The 20,552-nt window shown below is 28.9% G+C and overlaps 1 protein-coding gene across 1 annotated transcript in view; it reads right to left on the minus strand.

Annotated features, from left to right (window-relative positions):
• Positions 1 to 1,049: 1,049 nt before the first annotated feature.
• The window catches only part of SrpRbeta (signal recognition particle receptor beta), a 38,008-nt gene continuing 18,505 nt past the window's right edge, over positions 1,050 to 20,552 (minus strand). Inside the window, exons 3-5 of the mRNA XM_075359679.1 lie at positions 17,847 to 17,986; positions 15,037 to 15,168; positions 1,050 to 1,442 (exon numbers count right to left, since the gene is read on the minus strand). Of these exons, the coding sequence (XP_075215794.1) occupies positions 1,241 to 1,442; positions 15,037 to 15,168; positions 17,847 to 17,986 (474 nt within the window). The 3' untranslated portion in view covers positions 1,050 to 1,240. The remainder of the gene's footprint in view (positions 1,443 to 15,036; positions 15,169 to 17,846; positions 17,987 to 20,552) is intronic.

Here is a 20,552-nt window from a genome sequence, read left to right on the forward strand (position 1 = left end):
GCACGTCAGAAAGAAAATACAGCTGTCTTTGAAGTAAAAAGACAAATAAGATGTCATGATCTCAACTTGCTAAGACACTGAGATGCAAATGTAAGCAGGATATCAGCTAAAAGTTAAACCAAAGACTGCACTTAACTACAACAAATGAAAGAAAGGCATAGATGTGTCTGACCAGCTTTCAAGCTACTACGACTTAAGAGAAAGTTGCTCACTTTGTACAAAAAAAACTGCACTTGATATTTTATGTGCATCAGTAACAAATGCCACATTGTTATATGAAAAATTGTACCCGGCCAAAAATTGAAAATCAAGAATAATGACTGTGCTGCAGGCACAACAAAAATAATACAGGAATTCCTGCAAGTAGAAAATATACCTGGTGGGAGAACATCAAATTTTGTCAATCCAAGAACATTAATTTGGTTACAACTCGATATTTTCTGACCAAAATTGAGTGGAAAGAAGATAATACAATTATACGTAAACATTGCTCAGGCTGCTGCTACGACATCCTACGAATAAATGGTGAAAGTTGGGGAAAATGCTGCAAAAAAATTATTACAAACTGATACTGAGTGTGTACTGTGTAAAAAACCTATTATCTACCGTGTTTTTAAAAAAATACAACAGAAAATTTTTCTTGTCTAAAAAGTAGTTTTTGAAGTTTTCATTTTTCTCAAGGAATAAAGAATTTCTCCATATGACCTCGTATTTTCGGATTTCATAACTGTCCGAATAAGCTCAAGCCCAAAACTGTGCAGTCTATGCAAGTTCTGTAAAATTATTTGCTTTAGAAGTTGTACATGGCCATGAGCCATATGTGGTTCACAGATTATGAACAGGTTAATTCTCCCTTTTGACTAATCCTGGACTTCTACTAAATATAACAAATGTCTATTTCACCTTTCTTTAATAAAGAAAATCCTACCGATAGATAAATCAATACAAAATCACTTTTTTTCTAATGATCATAAAGTTTACATAATAGAATAAAATAACAAATAAAAGAGTTTAACAAAAAATATTAAGAACACTAGAGAAAAATCAACTTATAAATTCTTAAGACTTTTATTATTCAAAGGAAAATTAACTAAAAACAATGAACATAAATTTTTAACAAAAATATTATCATAAACTAGAATTAAATAATACAGAACAGTTCTTAACAATATAAACCTCTATTGAAAACCATTAATGTTACTTTCCAATGAAACACAAAAAACTTTGGTATTGAAATAATTTAAATACTGCTCAACCATTTGAAAACACTATCAAGTTCTGAAACAGCATCTTTATTACAAGCACTTGACTCGGCAAATTCAACAACAATAGGTGAACACTGAGAAAACTCAAAATCTTTGTTTTGCATTCCTAAAAACACATTATTTGATGAGCCTTCAATACTTGTTAGTTGATGGCTTTTGGTCACTCTAAGAAGATTTCTGAAAAAAAAGTAACAAAATAATAAGTAATAATCGAAGTTGTAAACTTAGATTACTTAGTAGTAATGTAATAACAATACAAATCCTTTTTAATATTAACAAAAAACTGTTTTTAAAAAATAAAGTATGTGGATGTAAATTATTAAACACTAAAAAAAATCTATACCGTTCACACATTCTAGCACTTAATACATTAGGAGAAAATTTAAGCAAATTAAACTCCATAAAGAAATCTGTTATATCATGAACAAATTTTTCAAAAGTTGGAGTTGATGGGTCATTAATGCAATATTAAAAATGCAATTAAACTTCATTAATTCAAAATGTTGAATAAATTTAAAAATAATTTGCCATCATTTTATCTTACATTAAAATAACAGTTAACTTACACTTTCCAATAAAAACATTTTAATTTGAATAAAATTTCATTTTTAAAAAATCTGCTAATAGATATCATCTTCATAATAAAATATATTACACACTATCAAGACAGTGTACTGCAGTTGTGAAAATAAAATTTACACACAAGAGAGTAAGGTAATGAATTCTCTCATTCTCTTCACCCCTCTTTCTATCTTATATACAGAAACAGATTAATGTTTCACATGAATGTTAATAAATTTAAGTAAAATATTTGATATATTGGGGTTGGGGAAAGAGTTTTTCATATTCTTCCAGTACATGGCTTTAGGATCACATTACACAGGTAATATTAATCAATCTGGTGACTTGCATTCTTTTGAAAGGTAACATATCACAGAATATTTTTAGAAAATCTATGACATACAGTTTATTTATTTAAAAGTTATTGCATTTTGAAAATTAGTCACAATAAAAAAGATTTACAATTTAAAAAGAAAAATAAAATGAAATTTTATTATAAAAATGGGGAAAGCGAGTCAGGCTGTTAAAAAAATCTGTGATGTTTATGGATATGATGCAGTAACAGTATGAATGGCATAAAGCTAGTTCAGGCATTTTCAATATGTAAATGTTGATGTCAATGCATTTGCACAATAATAAAATTTATTAAACCAAATATGTACCGCTTTAATCAGCCTCTTTTACTATTTTTCAGGAAAAATCATCCCAGAATTGACAACGTCCGTGTTTTCTAATCGAAAAACTGTGATAAGTGATATTTAAAAGTCAACTTTACACCATTAATTGTTCAGTTTACAAAAACCTCTATGTTTCGGTGCCACATGATTTAACAATGCAAAATCTAATTGATTGAATTTCGATCTACAAATTATTGCTTAAATGAAACAAAGGTGAGAACCATTTTTGAAACAGCTCATTGTGAATGATAAAAAATGGATCATGTAGGTCAATAATATACAGAAAAGATTATGGTCGAAGCAAGGTGAAGCTCTGCAAACTTAGGGCTGAGGAAGTCTGAGATGCTGTAATGGATATATTGATAGAATAGCAACCCAGTGACTAGGGGCCCACCTGGGTGCTTACTTCACCAAGAGGCATTTTGGTATTGAGCCCCAGGTAGCTGAAATAATCACTGTTGGATGAGTGGATGTGTGGGGAACTCTGTGAGGGATGGTGCAGGCATTAACCTTGCTCCCAAAACTGGACCACAGCAGAGAGAGATAGAGTATGTTTTCATTAAAAGCTTATTAAGTTTACAAATTTGTTTCTTGATGTTAAGTAAATCAAAAGAACTTTGAGTAAATTGAACTGTATGACAAAATTGTCACTATTGTGATAAACACTGTTTTTTTTTTTTGAGAATAGTATTTTTGGTGTTTCAAGACTTAATTAAGTAATAATCTACGTGCACAGTCTAATTATTGTTAGATATGGAAAGAGTTTTTATGTGAAATCTTCGATGTTAGAGGAAGGCATGGGAATCACACTTCCACGAATTTGTAAATTTGATAGTTGAGGGTTTTAAGTTATGGTAGATGATTGAGGTTGAAAGAAACCATACAAAGGCCATAAGTTGTGTACATACACTGGTGGAAATGCCTGCCAAGATACTTGCATCGGTGGCATCCTGACAGAGACCAAACTGATGATGAAGATGTGTAATCAGATTTAGAGGGTCTAAAATATAACCTCCAGTAAAGCCCATCAGGGCTAAGAGGAACAGAAGGGGTTGGTATGGCAACCAGGATCATTACAAGGCAAGTGTGTCTTCCCCTATGGGACTCAGGATATGGCAGCCAGGATTGACACCAAGAAAAATAATGCTCTGTGTGTATATAGGAGGAAGCAGGATCATAAAAAAATTCTTTATTATGAGCTGCTGCCACCCCATCAAACAATTGAATCTAACCTCTATTGTCAACATCTGGAAAGATTAGAAAAAGAAACTGAGAAAAAGCAACCACAATTAATCAATAGGAAATGTGTTTTAATGCATCCACTGTATAGTATTATCAAGTTTCACTCTCACAAAAGTCTTCTTAATGGTACAAATTGATGGCTTCAAAAGGTCTTTGAATGTCACAGTTTTTTATCCAGAAAACCCAGAAGTACTTCAGTGACAAATATTAGTTATGATTTTACCTTAAAAGCAGCAAAAGGTAGCCAATCAAACGGCACATATTTGGTTTAATAGACATCATTTAAAATATTAAAATAATTTTTTTTTTAAATTAAAAAAAAAACTTTTTCCTAACCTATATATGGACATCCTTCAATACCCAACAACCCTACACAGCAACCAAGCAAATTTTCTACGCACTACTACTGAACTTCGTATTTCCTTAAGTTTTACTAAGATCAAACACTGAAATTAACAATAATTAAATAAACAATAATTAAATAAAAGTTAAACAGAATTCAAAATAAATTAAGAAGCAGTGTTTGGAGAACGCAACTGATGAGTTATGTAAGTTTGTGATTTTTAGATCTCAAACACATAATCTTAAAAGGATAGAAGGTTGTTAAAAAATAAAATCATCACTCACTGATCACAGAGAGCTTTAATAAGTGAAATAAAGTTGCTGAAGTATTTGAATCTATGTAACAAATGCAAATGTATCTGAAAACTGGATTTAAATATAATTTACTTCATTACTATGAATGACTGCATAATTTTTCAGGGTTCTAGTTGAAATGGTCATGTTCCACCATGTAACTGAAATTTCTGGAAGTGCAAATTAGATACTAGAGGTCAAGAAGCAAAGATAAAATGCTAGTGTTAAAACAGGCAGTTAAATCACCAAAGTTAAAAAACACTGACTGTAGTTTCAGTACTATGTAACAATTACTTGTTAGCTATTAGCTAAATAGCTAATCGAGTAACAGATGTTGTTGGTGAGATACAATGCAAGATGAATTTCTTTTAGAATAGGACATATGTGTGTGTGTATATATATATATATATATATAAACAAAAATTCTTTTCTTATTTTTATTTGTTTAATTGCAGCAGTTCAATTCTTGCTTTGAATAACCAATAAATCGGCAATTAAAATTATTATTTAGATTTCCTATTCCTAATTACAGTATTACATTCAGTAAGAAAATCTGTACCGTAGATTGTCTGAAATGGCACTGATTAAGTCCACTGTCATAAAAATTTGGCACCTCTATTGAAAAAATCAACAAAAAGCTTTTCCAGTCATTACAAAAATATTTTTTATTACTCCTTTTGACAAAATATTCAAAGATCTACTGGAGCTTAAACTGTGAATTAAATGAATGTATTTCAAATGTAAAGATAAAGTACAAAACACATAGGAAAAATTATGTCAAGTACAAAAAATAATACGGAAAATATCTGGTCATTTAAAATTCTTTTTAATAAAGAACTGTCAAACTTTTCTACTTCTTCATACATTAGTATCCCCACAATACTTCAGCAGCATAAAATGGATTTTGAAATCGCATAAATATTTGACCATTTTTAAATTATTAAAAAAAAAGTTGACTGTTGATTTAGTTTATGAAAATTTGCCTTGCGAAATGTTCATTAACAATATTAAAAACTAAACTAATGTTTATTTCTTTGTTAAAATAATAAAACTTCTTGCGCAGTCTGTTGTGACCATCGATTAGCTTCGGCTTTAGTTTTTAAATTTTTTTTTTAACTTTGTTTATTTTTCATTTTAATAAAGTAATTTTTTGTTATAATATATTGCAAGGTAGAGAAAGAAATGGAAATATAAAAACAAGAAAACTGTAGTAAAAAGGCAACAAACAAACTCTCATATATCACAAAAAGCAGGCAAAAATAATATTGTTCTATTACACTGGGAAAGTACATTTTTTGAAGTTCACTACATTTAAATCAAGAAACATTGTTTTGCAATTTTATTAATCTATTACCTCTACATGAATAAAACGATCAAATACAAATCACAGAGTGTTTACAAATTAATAGCAGACAAATGATTGGGAAAAATACCTGAAATCTTGTTATTCAATTATTTTTCTTTTTTAATGGTTTCCCAGATTTGAATCGATTAATTAATTTAAGCATTTTATTTCTATATTTTAATTTTAAACCATGAAATAAGTCATTATCTTGTTCTTCAGTAAAAATTAGATTAAGTAAACTTTATTTCTTTAACATTTGTAACTTCTCAATCCACTGACCAATTTTCAAAATTCAACCCACTGTTCCTTGATGAAAAGATTGAAAAAGGGCCAACATTCCTCTTGGTTGTATTGAAACAACCCCAAATCATGCTTGGAAATGTTTACTCATTCTGCTTTTGATAGATAGCAACTAAACATTGTGTTAAATAATTGCCACCTTGGTGAAATACCTTGGTTAGGTTTAATTATTCTATTAATCTCGCTGGTCCAAATCTTGTAGTAAATAAAATACATTGTTCAGTTATGTTTAATCAATATATTTTCGTAAGTTATGATGATCATTATATATTAACATATTTATGATTTAAATGAATTGTATTACATTGCTGCAAAAATATATAATTTACTGAATATACATGTTTATTGTATGAATACTTAATTGTAATACACACAAATGAGTCTTTGAATGATGGACAGAGGCTGGTTTGATTCCAGTGTGGAATCGACTTATATAATGTAGATAGAGCTGAGTGAACTGCCAGTTGCTGTGTGCATGCGACAGGAGCCGAGTAAATTATCAGGAGCTGTTTCAACATACTGCCCGCCAAAAATCATATAATGATTTTTATATTAAAATGAAATGTTACAATAATAATAATAATGATTTTTGATTTGTTATCCCAATGTGTCATATAATAATATGATTGTAAATGAATGTGTTATACAATACAGTCAATGAATAAATAATATAAAACAGAATAATAAAGTTTAAACATAATAATAGTTATAATGTTTATGTACAGTGATGATATGAAAATAATAATGTTTAGCTTAAAACTGCATACATATTCATTCCACATACAGCAGAATAGTGATTATGTAATAATATAATGCAATGATTATAAAGATGTGTACCTTCTTAATATATAAAAAATCTCAATCAATATATTGAATAATAGAATAAACAATCTCTTGTAAGAGTTACATGAACATATTACAATTAGTTAATATGAATATTAAGTTACAATTTTATGAACACATCAATAATTATATATTTTAATTAAATAATTAAACTTCTATATTGTGACATCACTTTTTTCTTGTATAGATATATTTATTAACAACTTACAAAAAGTACGTTTTTCTTCTATAAATCGATGACAACAGACATGACAAAATGTTCTTTTATGTATTAGAAATTTTAAAATATTTAATACCTTTTAAATAAATTAATACCATTGTTTTACTTAAATGTTTTTAAGCTACAAACTCCACATAAATTGATGTTAAAACATATTAGAATATGATATCTTTTTAAGTAACTTATTTAAAGAAAGTATTTTTCATATTAAAATAAAAAGCTTAATAAATAACTTTATAAAATATTTCTATATAAAAAATTATAATTTCAATTATTTTTAGCAATATATCAATAACATGTTATTTGTGTGGGTAGAGATAAAATAATACATTAAATTATATTTATGAAATACAGCAATTTATTTTTTATTTAAATGCCAACTTTCCTCTCTCAATCTCTCTCTCTCTCTCTCTCTCTCTATCAACTTTCATTGACTTTAATCGTTTTCTTTCTTGGATACAACATAGTACAACGGTACATGGTGCAGGTGTATATCCACTGCCCTGATTTTAGCTAAGGCACATGATGTAGAGAAGAAGTAATGTGTAAAAGATTGGCTTTAGTAGCGAGACATATGAAAAGTGCTGTATAATATTTACTTAAGGTCTTAGACCTCTGCCCGCCATGATGAATCATAACTTGACCACCATAATCTACTGTGCAAATACAGCATGGTCCGCTGGTATTCTGATTCAGAAATACTGCAATTGTTGTCATTATGATTTTTCTGTTCATCATTTCTGATTTTTCTGTCCTTGGACATAAGATTGACCTTTCATGTCTTTTACAAAACAATTCTTTGATTTATCACGTTCTTTTATACGAGTTGCCAAATCATTGTTCGATTTAACGGTTTCAGTTATTTTTATCGATTCATTATGCTTACTAATATGCATACCTAATTCATGTCAATTTTAAATGTCTTATTACAACAATTACAAATATATTTTTGACTGAACATAGTGTACGTGTACATCATTTTTGAACTAGGATTTTTTTTTAAATTTACAAATAAAATGGTTCACAGAGCTGCTCTTAGTACAGTAATGGTTGCATAATTGTTTTCCATGAAGAAATTTCTTTGTACACCATTTGCAGCAATAGTTACATCTAGCAAAACATACTGTAATGGTGCTGGCCTAATCCATGTCTATTATTAAATATTTTTTTACAATGCATACACTTTATTCATTTTTATCTTCTTTCATCAGTTCTTCAATAATAACTTCATAATTTAACGGTTTTTGTTATATAGGTAATTCAATCGATTCTTCAACAGTTATATCATCGATAATAGATTTTAATGGTAGCGTATTAGTACTTCGTTTTCTTTTAACTGTTGGCCTTTTTACAGATTTTTGTAAACCATTTTGTTTAACAATGCTATCTTCATTTTTCATCTTTGTATTTATACTGTTATTTGAATCATTTGAATTTATTGTTAGATGTAACGTTTGTTCCATTTGGAGTTATTCCAATCATTTCACTGATGACATCATCAATTGTTTTTGAAGATTTTTACCAATATATTTCTTTTTTGTTTCCCTTTTAATATGATTATGTTTAATAGTATCACTATGACTAATATCTTCAACACTTACTCGAAGTTAAATCGGTACTATTTTTACGATTTGAAGGCATTGAGTGTAACTGTTTAATTTCTTCATTCTTCATTACAGTTTCTGTTTTTTTATCATGAAGATCCTTCTGAATCTTTTCAGTTTCTGCTGCTCCCTTGTCAATGTGTTTCTTGTAGTTTTCAATCAGCTTCACCAGATCATCCTTGTAGTTCAAAATGGTGTTAATTACAAATAAACCATCTTCATGTAATTTAAATGTTTCATTTCTTGAACACAGGACAACTTCTGTAATTGTTGTCTGCAAGAATTTACTTACCTTCATTTCTTTATTTGTATTTTCTTTATCTGTTAAAATAAGTCTATTAATTTCTTCTAAACAGTCATTTTTTTATCTGAAATTTAGCCGAGTATTAAATGCTTCCTCACTAACACTATTCTTTTGTTCCAGCTCTTCTCTTTTTAACTGTTCTTTTGTATTTTCTGCTTTAAATTTGTCTATGTGATTACTTATCTGTTATATCTGAATGTTACGAGCAAGAAAAGGTGTAACAGTATTGTTGCCCTTAATGATATTAGGAAGGCTACCACTAATTATATACCCTAAGTTGTTTTCTCAATAATAGGATATCTAGAATTTTGATGGCAACATAAGACTCAAATAGAATTCAGCTCCAATCAATATGTCAATATTATTTGATAAGTTGAACTTGGGAACTGCTAAAAATATATTACAAGGAAGATTAAGATTGGGACTGTCAAATGTGGTCAATGGAAGGCCGTCTGAAGTATCAAATAAAACAGCACATTTTACCTTGAATGAAAAGTTCTTATAATGAGAGTGTAAAGTGTGACACTGTATTTAGATTGGGAGAATGAATTATTTATGCTGGAAACAGGGAGATTATTTTTAATGAGTTTAAGTCCTAATTTTCAGGCAAATCTATATATACAGAAATCTGCCTGGCTACCAGAATCTAATAAGATTCTACATGAATGACAATTACCATATATGTCATTAGCGTTAAATATGGCTGTTAACAAAATTATATTTTCATTTGAATAATTTTTAAAAGAACAAATAGGTCTCAGGCTTAGAGCCATAAACCTTAGAATAATTAATTTTGTCCATATGAATGAGTATATTGTATTTCAGACCACAAATCTTACACAGACTCTTTGAATAACACTGATTAATAGAATGGCCTTTATATAAACAATTATTATTTGCAAAAAAGGTTTTACGATCTATGGGCAAATTTAAAAATTCCTTACAATGATATAAGTAATGATTTGAATTACAAAATTAACATTGATAAAAACTGGATTTTGTATAACTAACATTTGGTGAAGTGAATAACACCTTGCTATGAGCTAGCACCTAACAGATAGTTTTAGCTTTTTCTCAAATTCAGTTGAATAAAAAAATACTGGTTCTAACTAAAAAGAACTAAGTTAGTTTAGAAGTATTCAAGAAAACTTAAGAAATTTCTTGGGTTAGCATTTCCTAAGCTTAGCTACAGCTACGTTTTTTGCTGTCATGTAGTAACTTGTCTGTCCCCAATCCTCTTACTGTTGTTATCTGTACATGACGATTTGATGACCAGCTCATTCACATCGCCTCATACTCATTCAGACTGCACAATGCTTGCTTTGGCAATTATATTTGTTATTTGATCTTAGTAGAAGAAATGTCATCTAGTGATGAAAGTGATGGCAGTGAGAAGTATTTAGACAGGTGACTATTTATTAAACTTTTAACAACCAGAAAACATTCAGTAATAATTGAAAAATCTAAGACTCCGACATCAGTTAAAACCAATAATGAAGCTTAGAAAACTATAAGTGAAGAGTTTTCGTCAGTGTTGGTAAGGAAGTGACAAGTTGTACAACTAAATAAATTGCTGAACAATATGAGAATAGTATCAAAAATAAAACCTACAAAACTACAGACAACAAGCCTATCCAACTAAAAACGTGGGAAAAAGAATTTTATAAAATTATCGGCCAAGGTAATAATCCAGCAACAGGATGTAAGCCACTCACTTCTGCTATAAATACAGTCATGGACAGTGATGATGATCTATCAGCAATTTGGAAGAACTTATTGATGATGCAAACTAGTTGAAAAATAAAATAAGAAAAAGTGCTAAAAAGATTTCAGCTTCTGAAAGTGATGAGGCGACTGATCTTTCGACACTGCAGATTCAGTGAATTGTTTTACTGCAGCAAATGCAAATTAATAAGATGCAACTTGAAAGAGAAAATTAATCTTGAAAGTATTAAGAAAACTTCAGATGTATCTCTCAAACTGAATTAGAAAGCTATGTTGTTTACCAAAATTTGTAATAAAACAAATGTATTTCCTTTAAACCCAATCCATCTTACTACCGATAAATAAAAAATAAAACTTAAAAACAAACATAAAAATTGCAAAACGTGGAGTACACGTCAGTATGCACACGTTAACGTGCATGCTTGGATGTGCACATGAGTTTATTTATTTTTGTACTTCTTTAATTTTACGTTTATTTTTTAATTCATAGATGGAAAAACTTATTACAATAATAAGTTACCAAAGCACCTATTACATTTGGTAAAGAAAAATGTCTTTGCCACTTTCGCTTCATTTACTTCTGCTGCTGTTGCTGGAAAGTTGTTCCATTTAGGAGATTTCTCAATTATTCGACTGAAATCCTGAGTCGGCAACAAAACATAGAAATATCTCGATTTGCTTTCTTCGAGAAAGAGCTCCTCCACGTAAGTCTGTCTCATTTAAAAACTTGGTGACTAAGTTAATCCACACTATCAGACTCAAATCTTAACAATTCTTTACAATTACATGCTTCCTGGTGAACAGCATACTACTTTTGATTTCACACATGCATAAACTCTGCCACGGCTCGATTAAAACTAACGACTACCTTGAAAGCTAGCATGCCCCTAGCCTTGACTTAACAATCCCTTAGAAACTGCTAAGAATAAAAGTTAGAAGTTTCTCTTTATTCACACCAATTTTTAAGCTACAGCTAGAAGCTCGGAAAAACCTAGAAATTACTAAGCCTAGTTACATCTAAGCTTTTTATTCACTCAAAACTTAGCACTTTCTTAGAAAGAGGTAAGAGTTAGCAACTGCTAGGTTTTATTCACATCACCATGTTCTTTAAATTGTTTATCAGGATTTAAATTAAAATGTTTGGTTAAGGATCTGGTTGTATTTTTATGACGTTCCTTGGTTTCGTTTTCTGTATTCACTTGTGTGTTTGAAGTGGATGAATTGATATTTTCTAAAAAGTTGTAGTCTAGTATTAAGAAATTCAGTGAGTCTGTAAAGGTGGGGAAACCTTTCATTTAACAACCTTTCTTTCCACAATCTTGAGGTGTTATATTCCAATTTTGATGTTACAAATTGGACTAATAAATTCATATGAATTAACAGGAAGTTGCATCGCTATAAGCAAGTTCACCATTTGATGAAATTTTGTTAATAAAATTGGATAAAGTTTCTACAGATTCTCTTTTTAAAGAATCTGATCTTAAAATGCATTCAGCAATGTGAAAGACAATTATATATTTATTGTCAAAACATACCTTTAATAATTCTAAAGCAACAAAATAATTTTCATTTGTTATTGGGAGATCTTTGGCGATAGCTAAAGCTTCATTCTTCAAAGAAGAATGTAGATAGTGTAATTTTTGAATGTTAGTTAAACCACCTCCACTATTTATTAAATCAATAAATGTATTAAAATAATGCTGCCATTCTAACACATTCCCTTTAAATATTCCTATATTTAAAGGTAATTTATAGGTTGTAGTTGTGTTTGTTAAAATATTGTATTTGGATTAATTTCTTTATTAGATGATTTTTTACGGTTTATTTAGTAATATTGCTCATATTAGTAATACCCACTAATAACTGTTGTAATTTGCATTCCGTAGTAAGGAACAAGTCTTCCTAGACTTGTTCCCGATCCAAGGATAAAACATCATCGTCAAAATCCCTTTCAAGTTCTGATTAAATGATGTCATATTTGCCATGTAAATCAAGAAGGTTCCTTAAACTTAATTTGGAAGGCATGACTATCACCCATTGAAGAATCAAATTTGTCAGTAAATGGGGCAATTCTGGTTATAGAGACCTTTACTAACCCTCTTTGTATAACTAATTGTTCCTTTTCCATAAAAATATTAAATAAATTACATTAACAATGTAAATTATTAACATAATAAATTAAATATGAGATGAATCTAATGATATTACATAAATGATGAAACAATGTAAGTTAAATGTAATAAATTAAAATATAATACGATAGATAATGTTGTAGTTATATTTGTTGCGATTCCTGTATGACCAAAATTGTTGAATTTTTTAAGAAAAACATGCGAATGTAAGTTGCTCAGGAGTGGCTAAATGAAGTCAACAACGATGCAGAACTACTGAAATGTGTCATAACAGGTGATGGAACATGGTTTACTGATATGATGTCGAAACTAAGGCTCAATCACCCCAGTGAATACAAACTGGATCACCAAGACCAAAAAAAGCTCGACAAGTACAGCTGAATGTGAAAGTTAAGCTCACTATGTTCTTCAATTTTAGCAACATAGTGCATCATGAGTTCTTGCCACAAGGTCAAACGATCAATAAGGAGTATTACCTACAAGTTCAACACCATTTGCGTGAAGCAATCCGAAAAAACACCCAGATTTGTGGTGAAAAATTCATGGCTTTTTAACCATGATAACGCACCTGCTCACACTCCATTGCTTGTTTGTCAATTTTTAGCCAAAAAACAACACTGTAATGATACCCCAGCTGCCATATTTGTCAGAAATGGCTCCAAGTGAATTTTTGAATTTTTTCTATTTCCCAAAATAAAGGTAACCTTAAAGGGCTGTCGTTTTACAAGCATAGATGAGATTAAAAAAGAATAGCGGAGAGCTAAACACTAATCCAAAAATCGACTCCAGAAGTGTTTTGAGGACTGGAAAAGTGCTGGCATAAAGGTATAATATCTAATGGGGACTATTTTGAAGCGGATAACATTAATGTAGACGAATAAATAAAATTCTTTCCAAAAAACAAAAATTTTCATTACCTTTTGAACACACCTCATAGATGTTTACTATATGAATACTTAATTATAACATACACAAATGAGTCTTCGAATGAAGACAGACTGGCTTGATTCTGGTGTAGAATTGGCTTATATAATGAAGATGGAGCCGAATGAACCGCCAGGAGCTGTGTGCATGCGACAGGAACTGAGTGAATCATCAGGAGCTGTGTCTCAACACATGGCAGCCATCTTGCAGACAATTTTTGTAAGTCTAAATATTCATGTAGAATATCTTGCACCCATTTATTTGAGATGTTTATTGTCTTAACAATCTCATGCACTTTCAGGCTTTATCTTCCATCATTATATGGATTTTTTGAATATTCTCTGTGTTTTGACCTCAACAGGCTGCCTATAACGTTGTCTTTCATGCTCATATGGTTACTCTGAAAACAGCCAAATCACTTAAAAACTATTTTAATTGATGGAGCTGTTTCATTGTAATATTTTATCCAGCTTGGCTTTAGTTTCTTATGCAGTTTTGCCTTTCAAAAAGTAATGTTTGACCACCATATCAAATCCTCTTTCATCCACATTTCAAATACTTAAATTGAAGTATTTCAATATTTAATTGACTCAAATAGCAGCCAACACGTGTAACTGACTGAAACTTTGTATATATATCTAACAGAGAAGCGGGAAACTAAGATATGTACTACAAGCACCATCTTTTGACTTTGCATTTGTTTATTATTAAACACCCCTCACGTTTAAAAAAAATCTTATTTGTTACCTGTTAAGCTAGCAACCCAGATATGTTTCACTTTCCTTACCATTATTTAAAAATTTTTTTAAAAAAATTTAGGTTGTATATATTTTTTTAATGTTATACAATCATATTGGATTACATATGAATGAAAGAATTTTTAATAATTTATTTATACTAAAAGTAGCATCATATCTGTAAGATAAAAAATAAATACACTGTTCAATAAACAAAAAAGAAAAGAAAAAGTCACAATAAACATTGAACTTAAATATATTTAGCCACTATAAATTATAGCATTATTAGTCCATCCAAAATGCAGACAGAACCATTATGCCACAACTTGTATTAAAGCACTTTTTTCAAGTCCAATTTGTTTATGGACAGGCATAACATAAAAAACTTAATTGTACTTTAGACAAAGGGTAGGGGTATATGAAGTGCTATACCCTATGATAATGCTGAAAATGAATATATCTTTTGTACTTAATAAACACAATTCATACATTAATTAATATACTCTGATTATATTACTTACAATTCCTTCTCCAGAAGTGATTTAATTACATTACTTCCTTTTGCCATTGTCTGGTCTTGTTTATTACAAACAATTAAAAATCGTGTGTTACTTTTAGCTAAAACAGGATCAGTTAGTAATACATAAAGGAACCTAAAAGAAAACCAAATGTAAAAATTAATTTCTTATAACAATAATTCAAAATTTCAAACTCTCAGAAACATCACAATACAACCCAGTGATTTTCTTTTGAGGTAACTCTTACCTGACAACTGTAACACAAATTGTCATTCATTACAGTATAAATTTAAAGAAGCAATAAAATAAGATGACAGTGGTAAAATGCAGTAGCTCTTCTGCAGTTTTCAATTAAAAATTTACAATATATTCATAAAAAGTTGATAGTGGTGTGCAAGAAAAAAATGGATTTCTTTTTGTCAAAACAAACAAACTGAAATTTCAAAGCAAGTTTTTTTTACCAATTATTTTGTAAATCTTATAATTTAAAATGTTCCCTACTTTAAGCGTCTTATATGAACTTACAAATAGGATATTTTAATGATTCATTTGAAGTAAATAAATAGAGTTTTGATGAAAATTATCTAAGTTATAAGAAATTAAAAACAAGTGCATAGTTGAATTCTTGCTTATATACCATTATAATATATGAAGTATCATACTTTGTTTTAATTTATTCTTATATTAATGAAATAAATATTATATTTTTGCAAGTGTACATACATAAACATTATTATTATTTCTCCTAACAGTTTTCCGCTACTGCCAGGTCAGGCTGTGTGTATAGACAAACGCAATTAGTGATACTGGCTTGCCAGGCCTGATGTAGCTGTGTATGTAGTGCAATGTAACTAACTGTAAATGTTACAGTTACATGTTACATGTTGTTTGGTGTATGAACACCAAAAAACAGGTTATTCACATTCTAGCGTTCAAATCCATATAAGAGCAACTGCCTTTACAAGGACTCAAAACTTATGTTTTGAGTGTTATATGTTTCTTTTCATAATTGACTTTATACAGGAAAAAATCTTTATTTTTATTTAATGTTTAAATAAAAATTAACAAAAAAACAAATAAATACAGAAATAACAAATAATTAACAAAAATAAATAAAGACAACAAAGATAACAAATAAATACAAAATTTTAAATAAGTATAACAAAAAAATAACTTTTATTTGTTTTATTTAATGATTAAAATGTTTATTTTTAAACATTAAGTCACATTAATACAAATTACATTTTATTATGGTCCTGTCAAGGTACAGTGTCCTGTAACGCACCAGTGGAAACACGAATACCTGATAATGGGGACTTGTAATGCACAAAGATTATATTCATTAAAAAACTATCACCACCAACGTGTTTCGTAATAAATCAATTACTCCTAGAACACTGCTAATTAATGTTAAGAAAAAAATTATTATCTTTAAGAAAACTATCTTCTAAACAAAAAATTAATTAAAAACAAATATAAAACATGCTTCATTACTCTAAAGCATATCTACAAAAAAATACAGAGCATTTAAACAACTGACAAAGTAACACACAAATGCATTACTAATATAATAAAAGTACAGCCAGAAGCTGCAAATACGTAGGCCAGTTGGTTGGAAAGACTGAAATATGTTTGTATACAAATAACAAGAACTTCTTTAAAAAAATTGAATTAATAACGGAAAAGAGAAAAATAGCCCTCTTTTACAGTCTAAAATTCTTATGTCATAATGGACATAAATCTCAAACACATAAAATAAAATGCAAAGAGTTTATTTAAGAGTCTCCATTTGAAGATTCTTGTAAACAAGAAAAGCTATGAAGAACTTTAAATGTGGAATTGTAATTAAATATTTAAATCGGGATTTTTGAAAATCTTAAATAATCCTACTGACATATTTGAAAGCTCTGTCATTTTTCCAGTAAGATGACCAACTTCACTTTTTTTTAATAAAAACCACTTATTTTAGAACAAATTTGGACATAACTCCAAAATTAAATTCCATAAATTTATAATTATAAATAACAAAAAAACATCTTTACACTTGAATATTTTCTCCTAAACATAAACACTCAGAAGCTATATATTTCCTCCACTACAATATGTGCCCTTCAAATTGAACCTGTCCAGTGTTGTGTTGTCATTTTACTATGATCATTTTTTAATGATCGTTTCAAACCATATATTACAATTATTTATTTCAAAAGAACTTATAACATTTTATTTAACTAACTGCATAATATACACGCAAATATATAATCAGACTCAAATGACATAATGTTTACATTTATTAAACACAGTCTGTACTACACCACTTAACATTTCAAAGAGTTGCATACTTTTTCTTGCTATTCACACTTTTCTTTTATTCATAATCTCTTTCTCTATAATGGTGTTCTGCAGGTTTGGCTTATGCTCAGTGGATTTATCTTATATAAAGCAGTTTTTATAGGTACTAGATCCATGAAATTTATGTTTTGAGAGTGAACCTGCTAATTGATTTTTTTTAGGAAATTTTATTTCCTATTTAGCTGCTGTAAAAAAGCCATCCCCAAGGCTGAGGTAAAGCTAGATCTAATAGTTACATAAATGAATCTTAAAATGTATAAAGGTTTTTATATAGTTTAAATATATATTATTATTTTTAATCTTTATTTTAAATTTATAATTAATTGGTAAATAACAGGTAGATCAAGTATGTTATGAGTAAATAAATCCATATCAAGAAATATTTCTGAACAGAAGTAAAAGTAATTAAAAAAAAAATTTACTGAAAAAAAAAAAACTTTGATTACTGATGATATTTAACTTACTCTGCAACATCGCGAATTTCTTTTTGGAATGTAACAGAATCAATAATAAAAATTACACCACGGCATATTGACTTATACTGATCAAAAAATTTCCCACGAAGTCGTTCATGGCCTGGAATATCAATTATTCGCAAAAAGTCCTATAAATACACATAAAAAAATTTGTAAGTGCTAAAAACACAGGTAAAAAATTAATGAATATCACAAACAAAATATATGTAGAAAATAAAATAATTTCTCAGGATGTTAATGGTTTTTTAAACTGGATAATACATACCAAAGGATAAAATTGATAGTTAACTAACAGATAACATAATTGCTAATTAATCACATTTTACAATTATCATTTTTTATCTTTTTTAATAAATAATTTAGGCAAAACTAATAAAAATTACTTGTACATAAATTAAACTGTAATGACTGCAGTCATTACAATGAATGTCATTTGCAAATCAGGCAAAGTAGATGATATTTACCAAACAAATGCACAAAGAAAATATTCAAGCAGTGTATAGGTATTAAATCAATCTCTGTAAATCACATCTTACAAAGCTAGAGAAAAATACAGTTAACCACAATACTAAGCATTTAATAAGTTTGTCCATAAAATTTCCAAACTTTTTAGGGGGGGACTGTATAGGAAAAACCTAAAGCATTTATTATTTTGGGTTTTAACCTTATAATATAGTTAAGATTCCTTCTTTCCAATGCCAAAAAAATGATAACTCTATATAAACTAGAAATATTTTTATTAATCTTTTAAGAAAATGATGTCATTCTCTCAAATTTCAGTTTTTTATTGTAGAATAATTTTTATGCGCTTTGTCATTTATTATTACATATTTACTAGTAAAAATATAATTAGCTTTTGTATTGAATTTTTTACAGACTTTAATTTTAGTTTTTAGTCGGCAAGTGATACATTTGTTTTAAATACAAGATTATGTTTTTCATTAGTGTTCAGAAGGGTTGAGTTATTGTAATTCTAAGTTATATTTTATGAATATCGTATACCACTTGACTAATTATATATAAAAAGATAGGTAGAAGTTCAAAAGTAGTTAGTTCGAAAGTAGATAGGTAGTAGTTATTTATGAAAAGGAAATTTCTTGGAAAAACCAACATAAAAATATTAGTTAAGGGATAATGTAACTGACCCAAATAATTCTGGAATTTCATCATTGTATTTCAAATTAACTTTTCAGTTTCAGAGCACTAGTAACTGGTAAGTCTTACTCACATAAACATTCACTTCGACAGGCAGTCATGGAGAAAATATGGCCAAATTTTGCTGATCTAAGAAACGAAGTTTTGTTGCGGAAATGCATTCCCAAAAATACTCAGAATGTAATCAGTCTTTCAATGCATTGATTTGGAAGAGAATTCAAAAAACTACTTAAGTAGGACTATTGACACTAAAGATTAATGTTTATGATGCTGTGATTACATTTAACAAGGAGGAATTTGGAAGACCAGACATACTAAATGATCTGAAATTAAAAGGTTTGTGAAAATAGTGTCACTATCCTAAAATACATAAAAAATTGCAAAAGAATAACCACTGCAAAAATTAAAATGCATTCTTCAGAAGAAACAAAAAATAAAAGCAACAGAAAAGGAAAAAAGAAGATGAAGACGATGAAACATATGGTCCAGGATTGTTTTAGGAAAGTAAACAACCAAGAACTTCTTTCTGAATAGTTAGTCTAACTTTAAATGCTGTTTCTACAAAACCACATTTTTCTATCTTCATGTACCTTATCTCAGAAAACTATAAATGATAGAGACCAGGAATTCTCAACCCTATTTTATCATTATATAAGTAGATTTTTGCATACAACGATGTATTGGAATATTTAAAAAAATATCTTGTGTCAAAAAGATGGTTCAATTTTAGAAAGCATTCAAAAATATAATAATAATAGTGAGGTTTTATTAAAACTAATAATTCTGCGTAAGTAAATAGAAAAAAGTAGAAAAAAACAATAAAAAATCCCATGACTCTATCCATTATAGGAGCTGAGATAAAGGTACATGAACAAGGCTAAAATTTGCATTTATATAATATGAGGTGTACAATCGTCCCTTAAATTATATGACAGACAGTGTTACTAACGGTAAGTGCAATGTGCTGCAACTTAGCAGTAACAATGGGTAGCAGCCTATAGAAAACAACAATGTAACATTTTGTTGGTCATTGTACTGCACCTGTTGTGTCAACAAATGTTACTTGTGCTGTGATATTTGTATTGCAATTAAAATAAGAGATTTTCAGGAGCAAAAATTAATCTGAAGTTTTATGTTAAAACTGGAAAAATCTGAAATATTACAAAACAGTATGGTATGAAACTTTAAGCTGGACTCAAATTACTGGAGATGAGAATCACGGGTGCATGGGTGTGATGTTGAAATAAAATTCAACAACCATAATAAATGTCAAACAAGATAGAATATTGTAACAGGTATAGAAGCTTCCAGAAAAAAATGAGAGAAAAAAGAAGAATCTACAAAAAAAAATTCTTCGTAAAAAGAATTTATAGAAAACCATAGAAGATACGGACAATAGAAATCATCATTACGCTTAAACAAAAAAAATGGGCAGGTCTGGCCCTAGGCCCAGAAACATAAAAATATTGCCGAGGACCAGTGGGCTATAGTTTTCAGGATTGATAAATATGGCTCATATAGCTTTTTATGATAAATACG

This window comes from Lycorma delicatula, chromosome 3, assembly GCF_047948215.1.
Source record: "Lycorma delicatula isolate Av1 chromosome 3, ASM4794821v1, whole genome shotgun sequence".
NCBI lineage: Eukaryota > Metazoa > Arthropoda > Insecta > Hemiptera > Fulgoridae > Lycorma > Lycorma delicatula.